Below are 21,624 nucleotides of genomic sequence, written 5' to 3'. Positions count from 1 at the left end.
TTTTGTAAAGATTAGGTACTTGTAATTCCTTAAAATATATTTTTTTAAATTATTTAATAGATTATTTTTGTAAGTGTTATTATTGTTTTTAAAACCGAAATAACTCCTTCAGTGTAATAAAAATAAAAATCGATCTTAAAATCGAGATGTTACCTATGTGTTCCTAACACTGATTAAAAATTAAATTGTATGGTCTCGGTTAATTTATGACATCATCATTATTTTTTTTACAATATTATAAAACACCAGGATAATCCTCATTATTCGTGAATTGTAAAATGAAACAACAGATGATTCGGTTTTTATATTTACAATTTTTTTTACATACATTTCAACATTTTACAAGCTACCAGGAGCTCTTTTTAATTCGAGCAACGAACAGTTACATAAACTAACACGTAAATCTAGATCGTAATAAAAACTTGTGTCAGTTACTACGGGGCCCGAGCGACACGGGCTCGGTACACTTGAATCAATAAAATCCCTGTGTCCGTGTAACATTTACTAAACAAGAACAGTGGCAGTTTCATTGGAGAGTGACTTCGAATAACGTTTTAGGCCGCCTCTGGCTAGCGCTCCATATTTTTTTTATTGTTCGAAGGATGTAAAGGTATAGTGTGCCTTTACAAATGTTGAGTAGATGGCAAACAACTCTACACATATATTTAAAACTAATTTTCAAATTGACTTGACCGACATCTACTCTATAGAGTTAGCACTATCTACATCGTACAAAACCATGGAGTCGGCAAACTTTGCGATAGCACTTGTTTTGAGAAAGCTTCGTTAGTTCAGAGTGGAAAACTTTGACTGAGTGGTCATTGTCGTTTGAAAAACCGTCAACAAAAACAATTCGACGCGCAGACTGTTGCGTTAGCTCTTTGACCTGCAGTTTTTTTTTTCAGACTATACGGATTGTGCGAAAAGAAAAAAAAATAATTGTACCACTAAGTATATTGCTTATGATTTTTACAAAATAGTCGATACTTTTAATAACAAATTCCAGCAACGGATAAAATACAGTTGGTTGAACCCGTAACTATTACACAGAAAACTGTAAGTAACATTTTCACCAATTCCTTTTACTTATTTTTTTAATTCTCACAGACTAGAAAACACATTTCTTTGGCAACATTCATAATACTAATTTATTAACTGTCAACATTTTCATAAAATAAATATAATACAAAACGAACAACAGTACAAATTAAGATATAAATATTCAAACTAAAAAATAATTTTTGGTCTATGAGTTATAAATGTAAAAAAAAATTGACTAGGTTGCTATCACACATGACTGAATGACATAAGGAAACTGACAAAATCAACTATCAAAAACTTACGCTCGGTTTCTGAAACACTATTAGAACTGTAATAAAAGTAAAAGTTTTGTCAACTTATTTTTAAGGTTATAATTTCCAGATTAATTACAAACGGGCGGTGCTAAATGATCCTAAAAAATCCACTTAAAATTGATGATTAATTCAGAAACCGGACATTAGTCAAATACAAAGAAATAGACTGTTCTATTATTGTTAGCAGAAACACATATACAAAAAGCGCGATACAAATACTACAAGTCTCCTGGACCGGTATCATCTACTACTCTATTGTAGATATAAAGCTGTGTACAAACTAAAGTATTCGGAACAAGTTATCTACACGGTAAGTCTAATTAAAAGGCTTTTGTAAGCAAACATTTTTCCGACAAAACAAATACCGTAAATAGTCAACAACTGTTACATCGTATTACACTGGTTTGTACTCACCTTTAAAAAAAGTTACAGAAATGCTAGGTAAAGCATAAAATAAGCAGAGTTAGTAAACTATAGTTTCGTTTGTTACAATTCGATCATTATAAATTATTAGGCGATCGGTTAGGTGTATCGTAAAAATATTATTTCATTTATGTACATGAGTAAAAATTTTAAGATACAGATACTATAATGTCCTAATTATTATGTACTTATGTGCCTATAAAAGTTCTAATTCGGTAGATCTTTCTATTACCCAGTATTTTAAAAAAGAACACTAAACGGTGAAATATGAAGGCGGAACTACCGCCGCACTCACGTACCGATTAGCTGTAAACAAGGAATAAATATATCCGGTGAGCCTGGAGCGCTACACCCATTGAGATATTATAGATAGAGCAGTCGAACGCTTGAATTAGTTACGAGAGGAACGTAAAAAATGCCGTTACTTATAATATAGCATGTGCGCTTAGACAGACATTACATTCTTATCTACTTTAGGACGACTCAAGGTTTTATTTCTTATTACACTCTATATATAACATCCCTAAGGTTCACTACGGGGAAAGGAAATATCGTCACCGAGCCGAGGCAATAACGACGTAGTTTAGCCGAGAAGGTGGAATAAAAGAACAGTTTAGCTAATAAATCTCACGAAGCCCAACAATCCCATACCGCGTACACGATGCACCTACAAATAAATCTTATCACGGTCTGAAACATCAACATCGCGAAACATCAATATTAACAAAACAAACTATTTACACACGTTCTGCTCTACACATATTAAAATATCGACGCACTCGTTGCTTCCAGTTTACGTTAAAGCTTTAGAGTAACGAAATATATCGTTAGGTTTATTAGACCGATATCGCGATCGAATGTGTATCGAATTCTCGTAAATATTTTCGGTGAAACATATCGTTGGTATTTTTCACCGAAATTGTTTGGAATGATAAATAGTTAATTTAAATTTTGTAAATATGAGTAACCAATAACTATATCTTTGTCTCTTTAAAATGATATGTCGAATTAAAATTTCGTGATATGTCGCTAACACTACGGGATGAGATTCGATCGAGTCGATATTTTAACACGTCAATAACACGTAACATTCGCAGGACCTACAAGGGGGTCTCTGTGGAGAGCGCGGCGCGGGCGCGGGGGTGGGGCGGTGGCGCCGGCCGGCTGGCCAGCTCCGTGCCCTCTCCGCCACCGCCACCGCTATCCGTCGAGAACTGTTCCACCTCGTCGTCCGTTGAGTCCTCGTCCTCCGCGAATACTGAATCCGGCCCCACTGATGCTGAGTCCGCGTCCATCGCGAACGACGGACCGACACTGCCCGCGGACGCCAGCGGCGCCAGACGCTCGCTGGGGCACGGCGACAGCCGTCGATCGGGTAGCGAGCATACCACTGAGGAGCCGCGCCGCTCCAGGTACGAGCTGCCTGAGCTCGAGCAGGTAGCCGAACTGAGGCGGCGATCGCGGGCGCACGCCGCCGACGCACGTCTCTCTGCCACGCGCAATGCCGAGCTCGGCAGTGAGTCGCCTCGCAGGCCGGATAGACGGCGCGGCGGCGTCAGCAGACTGCCGTAGCCGCCGCCGTAGGAGGCGAAGCGCCCTCGTCGCGGCCAGGGCGGCCATGGCTCCTCGCCGATGGAGGGCCGCGAGCGCGCGCGCTCACACAGCGCTTCTTCGAGCGCAATCGTCAGCTGTCGCTCCTCCTCCACTGCCTGCTCCTCGGCCACCACTGCCTCCGCGAGCTCTACTATCTTAGGATCGTTCAGTGCCTTCACGGATTTGCTCCGGCTCTTGTAAACGATTAGGAAAACCATGAGCGCGAAGAAGCCGCCCAGCGTGGCGGCTATGCGCACGCCCGTCATGACGTCGTACGTGGCGTAGAACTCGATGCGCACACGGTCCCGCTCGGCCTGTGCCCGGTCCGTGCCATTGTAGGCCGCGCCCGCCTCGCCGCTCCATCCTTCTCTATTCTCCATCGCGTGGTCAAGTGCTCATCGCCTGTGGAAACATAAAACATTTTAATACAAACTTTTATCGCACTCGCTAAATGAAATATGACGCGGGCGGGAGCTAGATAAAACTAGGCCGTTATGATAAGCATCGATCTGTCGGCGTTGCTTTTTGCGATGTGTCGATTGAAACTTACTGAAATACGAGAGAAAAATGTTCAATACAAATCGATATCTAACTTATGCGGTATATTTAATTCTACAGTATTGCAGTGGGTGGAAGCGCGAACAACAATGTTGTCGCGAGACGATTTCCGTTCTCCAGGTGCGGCTGAGCGCTCGCGGCGACGTATCTGGGCCGCGCCACCACCGCTGCTGTCACTGCCCTTTATTTTTGGATTGCATAAAAAAGTAATTCTTAAAAGTTATATTTATTCTTAAGTAATATTATGATATTTTAGTAGTCCAAAAATTATTTCAATACATTTTTATCCGGTATGCAAACACAAACAAAAAGTCTTGCAGTGTCATCGTCGTCCAAACATCACGTCAGGCGCATATCATACTTCTTCCCTGACGCGTTTAAAAATAACAAGTATTCAATGGGCATTTACGATTGAATAAATGTATTTTTTATACGTACAAAACATCTGGAGAACTGAATAAATTGTTTTAAGGTCTATTTGCACTGCCTGACAAAAGGGGCAAAGTTTTCGCACTTATGTAGGTATTATTTTAATAAGTTCTAATGTGATATTTGCTTTATAGGTATATTTTTAAATGTGTATTCAAAAAAATGTTTCCACTTCTATATGAAACTATCTCATGGAACATGTTACAGTTGTAGAACATAAATGAGGCACAATACAAGCCAATGCGAAACTACGACAGAAAATTGTCGGAGTTGTAAATATGACATTGTTTTTCAACTGGACACTATTGGTCAATATTTTATGTAATATAATGTAACTTAGACAAAATACAATGAATATTTGTATTTTTTAGTATTTTGCGCATCATAATGTGACATTTACACAAAATCCGAATTTGTTATAGAAAATTCGGATTGTACAAAGGTTACATTTACAATATCCATTTTTTTTTATATAAGGTGGCAAACGGGGCCACTTAGACTGGGAAAAAAAGGGAAGCAATTGATGCCCATAGACATCTGCAATTGCAGATGCGTTGCCTATCCCTAATCGACGGAAAAGAAGGCATACATAAAGGGGTTATTTCCCTGCTCCACCGTCAAATCCAGTTCTTCTTTCCATCCTTGCAATGTATATAAAACAAAAAGTAATCACACGAGTGCTACAAGTGATACATTTAACTATCAAAACATTCACTAATAGAATAAAAATTGTGTTGGCAATTTTGTTTAAGAATCCATTACAGTTTTAATTTACAAGGCAGAAGGTCGACGCTCTTCTTCAATACAGAGTCAAAGCGAGCCTAATTAAATATGTATTTAAAGAGCTTTATTTATTAATTTTTCATGTCTCAGTGCGCTAATATTGTTTTATTTGAGCTAACAATCGTAGAAAGTAATTCGTATACTTAAAATGACGAGATACATTTGAATTTAAAATAAAAAGTTATCTATACAATATTTTAAAGAGGAAACATTTGTATTTTTATATGTATGAAATAACTCAAAAACTACTGAACGGATTTAAAAAAAACATTTCACCGATATTAAGGTAATTTATCTGTGAGTACCATAGGCTATATTTTTTAATTACGCGCTGACGAAGTCGCGAGCAACAGCTTGTTATAGAATAAACTAGTAGTCTAGATTTCATAAAAACTATACCAAGCTGACGTTCCGGCAGAACAATACACGTATAATTATTTATTGTAAACACTCGTAAATTAACACATCAAATGCGACGGTCTGAGGCAACATTTCACGGCCCCTTTCGCAAATCAGGGTCACTTGTACGATGTCCTTATACTAATTGTTAAAAATAACTTTGGATAAAATAATCGATAGATGGGTACTAAAATTTGATAATATCAAGCGCCATGTTCTTGTTAACATAAAAATTACATATAACGAAAGCAGTTTTTCCATTAGTTTACTATTTCTGTTCATTATTGATAAAACATCTCTTTATATGAGTCATAAAAACTTTATAGACCCTCGGTAATTAATCCGATTTCCTTTACTATAACAAAAACCAGTATCTAACTTCATATATCTTAACAATTATGCTAACCCAATTAAAACTTGTTTTGCTAAAAATTCGTAAAGCCCTTATTACTAATTTCTGTCGATAATAATTTGTGACGAATAGTTGAAACATATTTAAATGGTAGTACTAATTAGAGCTGGCTAAAAATAAAGACCATTTAGGTTATCTGCACCAATTTTCCGACGTTGACCCAAATTATTCTTTTTCGTTAATCATCACGTTTAATAACCTCCGAGTCCCTAAAATCCATAGACTGCCTCACGGAGCTAAAACAATATTGTCTATATTTACATAGCTTTGAAGTAATCGATCGACATACGGGCAAATTTCCAATCTAAACGTATCAGAATTAGGGCAATCATTGTTAAAAAATTACCTAGTTACTTGGGCACGATTGATCATATTTATTTATAGGTTTTATTGTACTTTAAGTGCTGAAGAGTGACTTAAAAGAAAAGAAGGTAGGGGCTTATGAAAAGCAACAAGACAATTCAGAGTGGACACAACTGGAACACATCTATTTTGTACTTCTTTATTCTCGATGTCGATTTCTTTGAATGAAAGAGTAAGCTGAAATGAAAACACAGGCTGTGTTGGAAAATTAAATCCTATCGGCACATTGTTTTGTTTAAAATTTCCATATTTCGAAACAATATCCTTCTGATACAAATACGTACGCGTTTTCGGGGAGTTCTTTTCTGTTCTCTCTTTTTGTTAAAGTTGCCCAAAACTAAATATGCGACTTTTCGTATTTCTAAAAATGTTGTTATTAATTTAAAAAGCTTCGTGGCTTCGTACGTGATATCACGCGATATTATCTTAGCTTATTATTTTGCATTATTAACATAAACATTTAAGTATTATGACAAGAGTGCTTTCGAGACGGATAAGAGATACCTCTTCTATAGTATTGGCATATTGCTAAACAAACCCGACATATTTACCTATAGTAGATATACATATACTACAATTATAGCATCATCATCAACTCTTCACATAATCACTCTTCACATAATTATTAAATTTTATCATCATAATGATGCTCCAGAAGAATAGAAGAACATACAAAAGTAAAGAAGGTATAACGCAAACGCAATCAAGGATAATCACGATAAAATAAATCTTGTTTTCACGATGCTACGACGTAATGCATCTGGTTGATATCGCATCAAACAATGAAACTAAATATAGATACGCAGATAATACAGTTTGCAAAGGAACAACAAGGGATCACTGCCTACATATTGTATGTTGTACGGTTACGCCTCAGACATACTGTATACCCCAACTAGTGATGGGTCGTTATTTTTACCCCGTAACTTTATTCGCAGCTCCACGACATATCAAACAAACGTCGATCTGTCTCATTCGTTCCACAGATGATCGAAGACAGCTCAATCGTATTTCAAGTCCAATAAACAGTCCAACTAGCCAATAAAAGTCGAGAGATTAAACTAAGGAAGATGCCAATGTGTTTAACAGCCACAAAGAAATATTTCCGATCACTGTCTGAGCCACACATAACTTCAAGGCTAAAAGCAGTTTCATGCATATAAATAGGAAGAACAAAGGCTTCATGCCCGGTATATATCATTTTGAAATATTATTCTGCTTACAATTAAACTTTTTATATGTAATTCTGAATCCATTGACTTTTGACATTGCTCAAATATAAATAGTAATGTTTAAAATCATTGTATCATTTTTATGTCAACATACTTCTTATTAACAAGCAATGCTACACTAATCGGTATACAGACTGCTGTCTACATATTTTATACCGATTGCTTAAGATTTATATTTTGTGTACAACATTAAACTAAAATGTTCTAGGCCTTGTTTTTAGGCAATACAAAAACATTAATATGGGCTTACAATCATGTGTGTCAACTGGTAACACAGTGAAGATAAAACCTACTATGCTACAATCAAGTCACAATTCAAAAGTTTCACTTTTATAAAATCTTTACATATGTGCTATATAAATTGTAACAAAAGCGTAAGTGAACAAAATGGACCACAAAAATACATAACACATCTACTTATACTAGAATTTTATAAAATTAAATCAGTTCTTATTCAATTAATAAATTAATGCTTAACTACAATCCCATCTACTGTAAAGTGATAATGTCAAAAAATAGTGAAATGTCCACTTGTCATCCTCGTGAGAAAATGCATTTCCTGCTTGTAATCCATAAAGAAAACTAACAGAAAGAGGGTATTTTCCGTTGTAGTGCATTCCCTTTTACAGAAACACCACTTCTCTATACCATTGCATGTCTTAGTAATGCAGCAAGAGCCGAGGAGTTTTAATCTAGCATTTGCTAACACATCACCACAATCTACATTGTAAATGCAAAGAAATAGGTTTCAAATGGTACAGTAGCTTTACCTATGTGGTAAAAAAAAATATTTAGGTGAAATTGTTGGGCCAAAAAGGTTGAAGGTTGGTTGGACTTCTGCAACTTTAAAACTAACCCATATTTTAGGTTTATTTCAGTAAAGGTATAAGATGAGTAATTCATGAACTGTATGTCCATTGTAAAAAAAAAACAGTTTCCAGACATTGATAAATTCAGAAGGAGCGTAGTATGTGAATGGTACCAAAATATAATATAAAATATTTACCACTTGAAGTCCATAATCCTAAGCTCGAAGAAATCGACAAATGCCTTGAGTGACGATTACTTATTATGTACATGTCCTTGGTATAATGTTATAATATTTTAAACACCCATTCATTGAAATAATAGAAAACCACATCACTCTACATTTTCAGAAATCGGAATCCAATATCGAGAATTTAAATTTTATACACTTTGTACATTTTAACTGGGAATATTTTTGGAAAATTTTCAGTCTCAAGTATTTAAATTACCCTAAATAAATTCAGTGCTGTCCTTATTGCTATTAATATCACGTTAATTGTTAAAAACACATCCTTGCGCCATCACTATATCAAATATTTCAGAACCACCACCAACCACCACCTATAACCAGTGACACTGATACTGATTCATTTCATTTTACTGATATCATTAACCAGAGATGAAAATTGTAAAAAAATGTCATAATGGTAGGATTTTTACTTTTGATTATTATTCTGTATTTACCAAAACCAATACAACTCACTTTTGTCTGAAAACATTTCCGATAAAAAGATACGATTTAACGTAGTTTGTATTGTATTTATGCGGTGGTTATCTTTGATATCGAAATATGAAGGATATTTTCCAGGATGGATAACGAAAAGAACAAATTAATTGTTTTAGATATAAGTGGTCTAGAAAATGTTTTTCTTCTTTCTCCCATTTTGTTACAAAAATTAAGAACTTACAACTGGCAAGAATTTGGTTGGGACCTGGCCATAGACATTGCCATTACATCTCTTCAGTGACATTTGTGTAATATTTACAAATCACTTTACATTACCGTCTTTGTTTATACCGTCTTTTTTTAGGGTCTTTGTTTATAAGTTTATTCCAGATTATTAGAATTTAGAACAATGTCCGAAGGACCCTTAAGTTACGCTAATGATCCAAGAACACCTTGCAAGTATGGCGCGAAATGCTATCAGAAAAACCCAGAGCACCATAGATCTTACAAACACCCGCCAATAGATGATTTAAAGAAATTTAATAAAAATAAACGTGGTAAAGCGCGAAATTCTCCATACGCAAGAAATAAAAATACATTTACAAAAGGAACAGAAGTTTCGGCTTCAACTACTCACGCAAGTTCAAGCGATGGCAAAAAACCTGAGGATGATATTTCCGTGACAACGACTACTGATCAAAAAAAGGAAGATACATACAAAGATTTACCTTTAGTGACCTTAACTGAAAATTCACAGCTTTATGATAAATCTGAAGATAATAAGTTGTACAGTGAATTATTCCTTGTTGAGATGCCTCCGGATTTCTTCCAGTTTTACAAATGTTTGAGTGAGGAAAAATCTGTAGAAAAGACTTTAGCTAATGTGAACTTGCAATTGATTGGTCCATACGATTTATTGTTAGGTAAACTTCCTATTTTAGATGACAAAGAACTGTACTTAGTTCATTGGCGATTTTTCTTTGATCCTCCAGAGTTTCAGGTAAACTGTTTACAATCATTGTATAGCATTATTGTCATAGAAAAGTAGATTTGGTGTGTAGAGGCCGCATACTGTAGCACATTAAATAAAACCTAAGTCTAGTAGTTGATAAAGGCTGAAGATTATTTTAATAGATTTTTTATATGCTGTATTTAGTGGTTTTCTTAATTAACGTATTAACTTTAACTTGTTTCATTAGTGTGGTTTACAATCAAGTGAGCTCTGTACTCCAAAGTTTTACTTATTAAATTTTGTAGATTTATTTTTAGGCAGTTTTAAAGAAGAAAGGGAAAAGTGAATTTCATATAGGTTACTACAGAGATGATCCTGAGAGTAAGCCAGTATTTGTTGCGAGCAATGATAGTGGAAAGGATTGCCTTATACAACCACTGGCCGACAATATTTTTGCAGCTGTTTAGTAAGTTTGATTTTTATGCTGTTTAAAGATAGTTGAACCTTATCCCACTCTTGAAGTTTGTATAATGATATCAACCTAATAGGGGTATTCTTAACATCATTCAACTTGATTTTTTCTTGACAGACAATCCTAAACTTCAATGTATTTGCTACTTTGAACTACTTATATCATTTGTATTGTTCACAGTAACTATTTGCAAAATGAGAAAAAGACATCCCCATTCTTAAGTTTACCATGTCAAAAACTAATGGATAAAATAAAAAAATGGGCTAGTGAGAATAATTATTCACTAGATGAATATGACAGAAAGAAAAGATTGCCAGTAACCAAGACATTGCACGGTGCTGGAATTGTTGTACCTTTTAACAAGAAAACTGAATTAGGATACAGGCCACTGGTTGAAAGCAATGGTAAAAATATGAATTTTTCATGTTCAAATGGTTAACACTTTATACAAATATCATTCAATGTGTTAAGCACTTATAATACTGTTAAAGGAATATTTTAAAATAAAGGTTTTTGTATAATTCGGAAAATTATAATAAATACCAAGAGCCCTTTTATTCTGCTTGCTTCAACTTACTTTTCAGAATCATATACTTTTCATACTATAAATGTGAAAGTTTGGATGGATGGAGGGATGTTTTTTCCTACAATCTCCAAAATGACTTGACAGATCTCAATGAAGATAGTCTGGAAGTACACATATGCTATGTACTAATTGGTAAAGTATAATATTAAAGAGAGTTCTTTATTTATTACAGCAAAGCTAAGGAAAATGTTTACTGAATTAGAAGCATGTTCATCACAAAAAGAAAAGGATGAAGTACTGTCACAATTACAGCCAGTGATAACATATGCCACTATTGCAGTGGATGAATGTGATTTTGGTACCGGATTGGAGATTGGTATTGATTTGTTCTGCTCCGGTCTGAAAGAGTTACAATCTAATGCAGCATCCAGTCTGTCTACTGTATATTCTTTGTTGAAAAGAGATGCATTTGCTAAAATTATTAAGGTAAATATTGTTTTTCATAAATTTTGAATAATTACATATATTTTTTCATGTGTTTGTATTGTAGTCTTAATATGGATATCTGAATGGTGACAAGCAGTGTCAGGAATTCTATATTCGTAATTTATTGTGGTTTTTACTTAAAAATGAATAAACATTATTATTATCCTTTCAGGTACATTTGAAACATCGAAGAAAAGGGCCAAATATGTCAGTTTTTTGAAAATAATCATAAGAATATAAATCCATTTAATTTTTTTTTATTTAACTTTTATTGGACTTGTGCCTTATACCTTATTTATTCTTGATGCAGGTCATTTAAAACTATGAGATATTTATGTAATAAAAAAAAACAATTTGTACCAAAGTCTTTTATTTCTTATAGGCGCAAGAAACATAAAAAATATCAATTTCGAAATTGCTCAGTCCAGTGGTTTTAAAAAGTCCAATTTATTCTTTAGGCTTGTCTGCGCTGGTCAGATGTAGGAGTAAGGTAACAGGGCAGTGGTCACTTCCATACACTGAGTCTCTAATAATGCTGTCACAAACTGATGTCACTAATCTCTCCGACATGATGAAATAGTCCAAACGCCTGAAAGAAAAAATCATTAAACTCTAAAATTAGATAATGCTTCTTTGACACAATCCTTAGTCAACTTTAAGTACTCTAATTCTGTTAATGAGTTTTAAATCATAGTATCTAGTTTTGAGTATATTGTTCAAATCTGTTTTATTGAAACAAATCTGAAGAAAGTTCCCCACTTTAGGAACCTCTTTTCTTGCTGTTTTTCCACGATTTTACAAAAAAATTATCTTATTGTAAGTAAGGAATATTTACCATCCAACATTTTTAGCTCGACAGTTGAACATGTAAGTCCAGAATGTGTACGCGCTCGTCTTGTCCGGGTATAACAGCCGAAACGTGTCTACGAACCCGTCACCCAGCAAGTCACTCATGCCCGCGCGCTCCTCGTCCGTGAAGCCAGCGTTCTTTCTGTTTGTTTTAGGGTTCGCAAGATCTGGAAAAAATATTTAAATAAAATTAGAACATTTTCAATTTACTACAAACTAGAAATGTGTCTTAGTTGACCTCAGCAACATCTGTTGCATGAAAGTGTCGACTCAATTTGACGTTTTTAAAAGTGTCCGTGCAAGATACTATAACTGTGGTCCCCTTGCTCTTACTCGCCATTTTCTTATAGGAAAAGGATGGGCAAGGGAAATTTATTTGACGAAGGGAACGCTTTGGAACGGGAATTATCATCGTTCAGTGCGTCCCCTCCTTTGTCGAATAGACGTGCCGATGTCTATAGGCAGCGGAGGCTTCGGTATTTTGACTAATTAGGTTGCCTCTTGCTTGTTTGCCACCTTATAATTCAAAGACTAAATTCAATGATGTCTTAAATCTACTGTTTGATAAGAATCTAGTCTTATGCTACTAGAGTACAGTGAATTTATTCATCAAAATCTATTTATGCATAAATAAATTGCATTATTGTTGCAAAGTGCCTGTCTAGTCTGTATTTATAGAAGAAGACTTACCTATTTCATTGTGCGAAACGTTCATATCACCGCATATAATTACAGGTTTTTTCTTATCTAGTGACTTAACGTGTTTCCTGAATTCATCGTTCCATTTAAGCCTTTTCGGTAAAGTTACCAGCTTTCGACCGGCGTTGGGAACGTACGTACATATTAAATAGAACTGCTCGTATTCTGCGGTTATGATGCGACCTTCGCTGTCTAAATCCTCATCTTGTAGCCCATATTGTACGTTCATTGCCAGTTTTGTTGTATAAATACCTACGCCTGCGTAGCCGTCTTGTTCGCTGCATAACCAGTACGCATGATACCCGGGTACGTTTTTGATAGACTCCGGCAACTTCTCTTTCGAACATTTTATCTCTTGAAGACACAGTATATCTGGCTTCTCGTGCTGTATATATTCTAAACCACCTTTGTCCATCCACGCTCGAATGCCGTCAACATTCCAACTGGAAATTTTGAAATTCCAATCTTTACCTTGACTTGTTTTGGAAGCACTGGAAAAGTCTATGTCTTCGTAATTTGTGGCTGTTTTGTTTTTAGCTGGCGCTTTCTTTTTGCCTTCTTCTGCTCCGGCTGAAAACGCGGTTTATGACCTTAAATGATGTTGTAATTTAAAATGTTTTGATAGTCAACTAATGATAACGCTAGTAGACACGTGTGTTCCTGCAGAGAGCGGGGAAATAACACATATCTTAATGTGAAGAGTACTGTTTTGCCGCCTTTCCTCGTTAACTTCTAAACTAACCGCGGGCAGGAGGTATGCCGGTGACTCCTATCCTACTAGCAACGATCGCGGCTCGCTCTGTATAGTACGATCAGTTAACGCGTGACGTCATGTAGCCACCGGCAGCTTCTCCGCACGAGTATTAGTAAGGGATCTCTTTCTCATACATAAGTGGCCCAATATTTAAAATTTCAATTAATTTTCCTATTTTCTTTAGTAGAACAATGTAACTTATTAACTTAGTAACCTATTCCGCCCGATTTTTTATTGTATTCGAGGGTCACAAATTAAGAGAACTTAACGAATAAGGATAAAAATAATCATACACAGGATTTTCGAGTTTTTAATAACTATACTCGTTTTGATTAAAATGTTTTTTTAGATAGAAAACAATGCCAAAGAATTTAAATATGTATTCATACTTTTAAGCTCAAAAAAACTATTATACTTGAACCAGCGTCGCAAGCTCATGCTTTGTACTTGGAGCTTTATGTATATTTTGTAAACTGAAATGTTTTTGCCCTATAACAGAATAGAAAAAATTTTCAGGGTCAAGTATATTCTTTTGCTAAAAGAATCCTAAACAACAAGACCGATATGAAATGGGTTGGGGCGAAGTATTAGTAATCTCCCCCAGAACTAAAAGGAAGTAAGATTTATTGTTTTTTTTTAACAAATTACTAGTTATTTAGATTCATATTTTATCAAAAATTCATTGACCCATTAATGTTGGCACTTATAAAAGGGTATCTCGATTTTATTACATGTTAACATTGGAAAGAATTTTACATTCCAATAATAATGTCGTTATCTAGAAACTGATTTATTATGTACTTTATAAAAATAATAAATATTTATAAGCAATCTATGCAGGCGATAAAGTACTATGCTAACTTGTTAGTTATATCAAGTATCCAATAGCAACTATATTCCCACTAAAACATTCTACCTGAAGATCTAACATGCAGTACATAAATAGGAAAGTTAAATAAAGTCCAGCAAAGCCATTTGGTAAATTATTTTATTAATCATAATTCACAATTATAATAAAGAAACAATGTCCACATCTCCAATTTTAATTAACAAAGCTAGTTACCCTTATCGTCAGCGGCCTTACGCCGCCGTTTATTGTTGGATTCACCAGTGTCTTGTATATCTTGTTCTGCTTCAGCCGCCTTCGTGGCCGCATTTTTTGCACCTCTTTTACCTTTAGCTGGTTTAGCTTCTGGAGCTTTTTCTTCTACTTCTTCCTCTTCTTTGGAATCTGCAAATTAAATATAGTTTAATATTTCCATATGGGCAACTAGTTTGTTCCTTAATACTGGTTTCATATTTAAAATACTAAAATGCTATCAATTTCTATCGATTCACATAGTTAACTCAAAAACTTTGTTATTCATGAAAATGATTAATAAGGACCATGAATTAATAAGTATTCCCTTTGGATAGAAAATTTTACAATCCTAGATTATCCTCTTGGCAGGCCCAAGGTAATATTTACAATCTATCTAAATATGTCTAATGTAACTTGTAGGAAAAAAAAAAGTAGACATACCTTTACTCTTGTCGTCTTTTTTAGCTCCTCGACGTTTCTTAGTTGTCTGTGTTTCTTCTGCTACATCCTCAACCTTGTCCTCTTGTTCCTTAGGCTGTGCTTTTTTACCCTGGTTTTTCCGACCTTTGGTTTCTTTCTTTTTCGGTTCTTCTTCTACAATGTCCTCTTCTTCCATTTCCTGATCTGATAGTGCAGTATCAGTCTCTATTTTCTCTTTGCTTCCCTTTGTCTGCTTCTTTTTACCTTTTGCAGGCGGCTCTGGTTTGACCGCCTCTTCCACAGTTTCAGCTTTATCTTCATCTTCTAAATCATTGCTTGGCTTTGCCTGAGCCTTTTTGCCCCTACCTCTTCCACTGGGCTTTGGCTTTTCTTCTGCAACTTCTGGTTTTTCCGCTGCATCCTCTTGAACCTCTTGTTTTGCATTTTTCCTCCCCCTTCCTGTTTCCTTAGGTTTACTTTCTGGTACAGTTTCCTTTTTGGTTTGTTTCTTACGTCCCCTCCCACCTGCAGGTTTTGCCTCTTCTGTATGTCCGTTTGTTTCATCATCATCTCCAGGTTCACTTTGTTCATCTGGATTTTGTTCCTCTTCAGGAGATGAATTGTCACCATTTGACTGCTCATCTGCCTTTTCTTCTGAAATCTTCTTTTTGCTCTTTTTAGATGGAGGATATGCCTCTTCATTGTCACCGTTTATTTCTTCAGTTGCTTTCTTCCCACGTTTTGTCTTTTTTTCTACAACCGTTGCCTTTACATCCTCAGCCTCAGTTGGTTCTGGCTCAGCTACTTGTTTCCCTTTGCGACCTTTCTTTGCTGGAGCAGTATCTGCAACCTTAACATCTGCAGCTTTCTGAAAGTTAAGTTAATAGCATACAAAATTCTTTTTGTATTTACTAGTTTTCAATTTCCTAAGAAATTACTTGAAGTTAAATATCTTGCAACACATGTAGGACACACTATAATTTAAGTACATATAGATATTGAGGTTAGGAAATTAATTATTTTCCTAAATGCAAAGGCATAAAATCTAAAAATTTTCATTCATAGTATGAATTAAATCATATTTTTTAACTTTGATGCTGGCTGTTGTATAGTTTTTCCTGATATTTTTATCAGGTGTAAAATACTAACACAAAGGCATACCAAGTAAGGCTTCAATATCTTCATAACAATCAGGTATTCTTAAATGATGAAGTATGGAGCTGTATTAAAGTTCATGGCAACACAACCAGACATGTTTACATTCTGATAAGCATGTTGAAACACAAAATAACAGCATCAGAAAGACTTTATACCTATTGTTTAAGCTCCTTATAAATTATAAATGCAATAACAAAATTCAACCACATGATTACACAAGAGAAATACATTTATCATATATGAAATAATATATAAAACACAAAAACAATAACCTTAATTATAAGCTATAGTGAACTTTTTGTTTCGTTCTATACTTTGACATTTAAATACGAGTTTTACAACTCTTCCAGTATAACGTCGTAGTAAGATACGTTATTTTTTCAATACTACTGGTACTAGTAGCATACAAATATCTTCTCCTCACATAAGTTTTTTTTTATCTAACTCGCCATTTTTCACAAACCATTATAAAGTAATATGAATATATTAAGCTTATATTAAACTCAAGACAAGCACGCGGTAAATCAAATGCGCCGTTGTCAACAATGTTTTCACATATCATACACAATAAATAATCATGTTTTTTTTTTTCGATTACATTACATTCATAGTTAAGATTGACCGAAAGGAACTCAAATAAACCAAAAGATAAATGTAAAATGAAACAAATACGTACCACATAAGCTAAAAGTACATGCCAATTTTTGAGGCTTTACTAAGGTTTATAGTGAATTTAAACATACCTTGCCTTTAGCAGATCTTGGCGCCATTTTAACAAACTAAAACTTATGATGAATTCACTTAATTTTAAACATACGCTCACAGCTAACGCGTCTTCAAAAATGGGTGGCGAACGAAGTTTCCGGTAAAATGACAATGACAAGCGTCGCTGATGGCGCCAATTTTTTTGTACTTGACTTTTTCAAACAGATTGAGGCACAAAAAACAACGACCTAGGGTCCACGAAATTCTTGATTGAAAATTATTATTTATTAAGTCTTCAAAGTCATGTTAAATTTTTACTTTACGTTTAAATTGCTTTTGTTATAAAGAATATAATGTTTAGTACATAAACTTCCTAGAATGATGCAAATCAAAACATATTAAGATTTCACGTACAAAATGTTGATGAACGAATTGTCTCTATTTGACAGTTGACAGCAGTTGACAGTTGACATGACACTTGATGTGGCACGGATTTTTGGACACATGTTTGAATTTCAGCTTTAGGTATAAGAAAAAAGTAGAAATCTAAAAATCACTAGTATCAAAAGTAACCAAAAATGGTGAGTGATTCAGTTACACACTAACTCTTCGTACTTGCATGATTGTACACGAAAAAGATTGGTAGTAAAATGTGCACCGTAAAATTTTACAAATTATATCTTTGTTACATATTTAAATGGAATCGACACTTCATATAATTTAATACTATTACAATTTTCTTACCTATTCTTGTATTGTTTGTATATATCATCACGTTCCATTTCCGCTTGTAAAAGTGTTTTGTTTTGTAATGCCGAATTTCAATTTTTAGACAACCATAGACCGGAAAGGAACCTTCAAGGTTGAATATCTGCAGGAGATTGAGAAGGATGTCCAAAAGCGTTGGGAAGAAGAGAAGATATTTGAAATGGAGACTCCCACTGATGGGAAAGATCATGAAAAATTTATGTGTACTTTTCCTTATCCCTACATGAATGGAAGATTGCATTTGGGACACACATTCTCACTCTCTAAGTGCGAGGTTAAAAACTGTTTAACTTTTTATAACTATATTTTTTATTGATTTAATCATGTTACATTGTTAATATTTTAGTTTGCAACAAGATATTACCGTCTTAAAGGTAGAATGGTGCTCTTTCCATTTGGTTTCCATTGTACTGGGATGCCAATAAAGGCATGTGCAGATAAGTTGAAACGGGAAATGGCTACATATGGTTGCCCACCTGTATTTCCTGATGATCAGGAAACAGTCTCAAAAGATGACAGTGACATTGTTCCTAAAGACAAAAGTAAAGGAAAGAAAAGTAAGGCGGTTGCTAAGACAGGAGCTGCTAAGTTTCAGTGGCAGATAATGCAAAGTTTAGGTATACCGGAAGATGAAATTAAAGAATTTGCAAATGAAAGCTATTGGCTGGAATATTTCCCACCTCGGGCAGTTACTGATTTAAAAAGAATGGGCATTCATGTAAGTCAATACATGTTTTTTATGCAGTAACATTCTTACCAATACTTAAATCTATTTTTTACACAAGCCAGTTCAAAATATCATCATCATCATCATCACCAGCTCACTATATGTCCCCACCGAGGGGCTCGGAGCCTACCCTAATGTTAGGGTGACTAGGCCATAGTCAACCACGCTGGCCAAGTGCGGGTTGGTTGACTTCACACATATCTTTGAATTTCTTCGCGGATATGTGCAGGTTGCATCACGATGTTTTCCTTCACCGTAAGAACGTCGGGTAAATTATGTACATATGAAAATTCGAAAAATCGAAAATCACATTGGTACATGGCGGCGGGATTCGAACCCAAGACCTGTAGATTACAAGTCAAGTGCTTAAACCACTGAGCCACCGACGCTCCAAATAAAAAAATTCAAAAATGCTCCGTTCAAAATATGTTGTAGTTAAATTGTAAATGACATAAGTACTAAATTCAGAAATCAAAATGGTTTGTATTTTCCTGAACATCAGACAATAGTATATATAAGAGATATTTCAAAAATAATTATTAATAATCCATTGAAAATAATGTACCTTTATGCTACAGGTAGATTGGAGGAGAAAATTCATTACAACTGATGCTAATCCATTCTATGATTCATTTGTAAGGTGGCAATTTTGGCTTCTTAAAGAGCGTAAGAAGATTATGTATGGTAAACGGTATACAATATTCTCACCATTGGATAAGCAACCTTGTATGGACCATGATCGCAGCACGGGTGAGGGTGCCGGACCCCAAGAGTACACTCTGATCAAACTTGAGGTTGTTAAACCTCTTCCAGAAGTATTAAAGTAAGTAATAACAAAAACATAACACTTTTAGGAAGCAAGATATCAAACAACTATTATGTAGCTCTCGGAGCTTTTATTCGTAATATTTTGATGTTATTGTCTAAATATTAGTTACTAATTGATTCTAAGGGTCTCTGGCATGTGTGTTTTAGGTCATTTGGAGACAAAAATGTGAGTTTTGTTGCCGCTACACTTAGGCCTGAAACTATGTATGGTCAAACCAATTGTTGGGTTCACCCTGATATCAGATATATAGCATTCGAAACTGTGAACGATGGTGTATTTATATGTACAAAACGTGCGGCCAGGAATATGTCCTACCAAGGTTTTACAGAAAAAGATGGAGAGTTCAAGATAGAAATGGAGATTCTAGGACAAGATTTATTGGGAATCGCATTAAAATCGCCATTGACTTGCTATCCAAAAATTTATTCACTGCCAATGTTAACTATAAAAGAGGATAAAGGTACTGGAATTGTGACTAGCGTTCCGTCAGATTCTCCTGATGATTATGCAGCATTAGTAGACCTTCAGAAAAAGCCAGCGTTTAGAGAAAAGTATGGAATACAAGATGATATGATACTGCCGTACAAACCAGTACCAATTCTTGAAATTCCAGAATATGGGAATTTATCGGCTGTGCATGTTTACGATAAACTGAAGATACAAAGTCAGAATGACAAGGATAAGTTAATACAAGCGAAAGAAATGGTTTACCTAAAAGGTTTCTATGATGGAGTTCTTTTAGTGGGTGAATACAAAGGAAGTAAGATTCAGGATGTTAAAAAGAACTTGCAAACAAAGTTGATAAAAGAGAATGGTGCTGTGGTGTACTATGAACCTGAGAAGACGATTATTTCAAGGTCAGGTGATGAGTGTGTTGTAGCTCTCTGTAATCAATGGTACCTTGTCTATGGAGAAGAGCACTGGAAGGCGCAGGCAGAGAAAGCCTTAACAGCAATCAACACTTACCATGATGAGGTCAGAAAAAATTTCCAAGCAACACTCAATTGGCTGCATGAATATGCATGCTCTAGGACTTATGGCCTTGGTATGTTATAAAATTCTTTGGTAACAATTCATCTTAATTATAATAAGCATAAGAGAAAGTAGTGTTTTTAGAAATCCTAGCTGATTTGTTTTCGTCTATTTTATCCTACTTATTTGCTTTCCAAATTGTATAACTTTCAATCAGCTTAAGGGCGTCACTACATTTTTACAGGCTCTAGGGGAAGTGGTTGGCTGCTAACACCTCTTCCCACGTTAGAGCGACGCCCCTGAATTAATTTCTGAATCCTTCTTCTTGTTTTAGGTACGAAATTACCCTGGGATCAGCAATGGGTGATAGAGTCTTTATCTGACTCCACTATATACAATGCCTACTATACTATATCTCACTTCCTGCAAGGAGGTACCTTTAATGGCAGAGGAGAGAATGCTCTTAAAATTAAACCAGAAGAGATGACCCCTGAGGTGTGGGATTACATATTTTTCAAAGATGCACCAGCACCAAAGGAATCCAAGATATCTAAAGTTTCTTTAGACCTCATGAAGAAGTCCTTCCAGTTTTGGTAAGTTGATATTTAGAAAGCTTCAAATGAAATATTTGGAATTGATTTGTACTAAAACCTATTCTGAGATTATAATTTAATTTACTGTCCAAGGCTATAGAAATAAGACGTAATTTTGAATGTACTTCACCTATAGGTATCCTGTCGATCTCAGAGTGTCAGGCAAGGATTTGATACAAAATCACTTGACTTACTACATTTACAACCACTGTGCAGTCTGGCCTAACGAAGAAGACAAGTGGCCTAAAGGTATAAGAGCCAATGGTCACTTAATGTTGAATTCAGCTAAGATGTCAAAGTCTGAAGGGAACTTCTTGACATTATCTGAATCTATAGAGAAGTTCAGTGCAGATGGGATGAGATTAACTTTAGCTGATGCTGGAGATTCCGTGGAAGATGCCAACTTTGTAGAGAGTACTGCAGATGCAGCTATACTAAGACTTTACACATTCATTGAATGGGTTAAAGAAGTAATTGCTGCTAAGTCCACACTACGGACAGGTTAGTTGAGTTATTGAAAATTGTGTTTCCAGGTCATAAAAAAAAATACACATTGGTGTTTTTTTTTTTTTAAATGTAATAGCAGAGTTTTACCTACCATTAAAACTCATA

At 35.1% G+C, this 21,624-nt stretch overlaps 4 protein-coding genes across 4 annotated transcripts in view; 2 read left to right on the top strand and 2 right to left on the bottom strand.

Moving 5' to 3' along the window:
• Window positions 1-1,709: 1,709 nt before the first annotated feature.
• LOC106105038 lies at window positions 1,710-8,956 on the bottom strand. Its single transcript, XM_013285256.1, has 2 exons — window positions 8,554-8,956; window positions 1,710-3,773 (listed from the first exon to the last, which is right to left on the bottom strand). Exon 2 carries the CDS (start codon window positions 3,749-3,751, stop codon window positions 2,879-2,881), a length of 873 nt encoding a protein of 290 aa, XP_013140710.1. The 5' UTR covers window positions 3,752-3,773; window positions 8,554-8,956; the 3' UTR covers window positions 1,710-2,878.
• Window positions 8,957-9,296: 340 nt separating this feature from the next.
• On the top strand, window positions 9,297-11,813 carry LOC106104995 (UPF0609 protein CG1218). The gene is made up of 5 exons (XM_013285192.1): window positions 9,297-10,021; window positions 10,291-10,439; window positions 10,626-10,849; window positions 11,204-11,457; window positions 11,630-11,813. Exons 1-5 carry the CDS (start codon window positions 9,431-9,433, stop codon window positions 11,675-11,677), a joined length of 1,266 nt encoding a protein of 421 aa, XP_013140646.1. The 5' UTR covers window positions 9,297-9,430; the 3' UTR covers window positions 11,678-11,813.
• On the bottom strand, window positions 11,811-17,306 carry LOC106104994 (recombination repair protein 1). Its single transcript, XM_013285191.1, has 6 exons — window positions 17,162-17,306; window positions 15,282-16,128; window positions 14,823-14,990; window positions 12,997-13,575; window positions 12,293-12,473; window positions 11,811-12,046 (listed from the first exon to the last, which is right to left on the bottom strand). Exons 1-6 carry the CDS (start codon window positions 17,186-17,188, stop codon window positions 11,905-11,907), a joined length of 1,944 nt encoding a protein of 647 aa, XP_013140645.1. The 5' UTR covers window positions 17,189-17,306; the 3' UTR covers window positions 11,811-11,904.
• A 279-nt stretch (window positions 17,307-17,585) lies between these two features.
• LOC106104993 (leucine--tRNA ligase, cytoplasmic) overlaps window positions 17,586-21,624 on the top strand; it is a 10,613-nt gene continuing 6,574 nt past the window's right edge. The window contains exons 1-7 of the mRNA XM_013285190.1: window positions 17,586-17,704; window positions 17,956-18,165; window positions 18,238-18,609; window positions 19,197-19,441; window positions 19,594-20,492; window positions 20,754-21,012; window positions 21,149-21,513. Of these exons, the coding sequence (XP_013140644.1) occupies window positions 17,702-17,704; window positions 17,956-18,165; window positions 18,238-18,609; window positions 19,197-19,441; window positions 19,594-20,492; window positions 20,754-21,012; window positions 21,149-21,513 (2,353 nt within the window). The 5' untranslated portion in view covers window positions 17,586-17,701. The remainder of the gene's footprint in view (window positions 17,705-17,955; window positions 18,166-18,237; window positions 18,610-19,196; window positions 19,442-19,593; window positions 20,493-20,753; window positions 21,013-21,148; window positions 21,514-21,624) is intronic.

The sequence above is a fragment of the Papilio polytes genome, unplaced genomic scaffold (assembly GCF_000836215.1).
Source record: "Papilio polytes unplaced genomic scaffold, Ppol_1.0 DF823288.1, whole genome shotgun sequence".
Taxonomy (NCBI): Eukaryota; Metazoa; Arthropoda; class Insecta; order Lepidoptera; family Papilionidae; genus Papilio; species Papilio polytes.
Note: the sequence above shows the minus strand (reverse complement) of the source record. Positions and strands in the feature narration are given on the sequence as shown.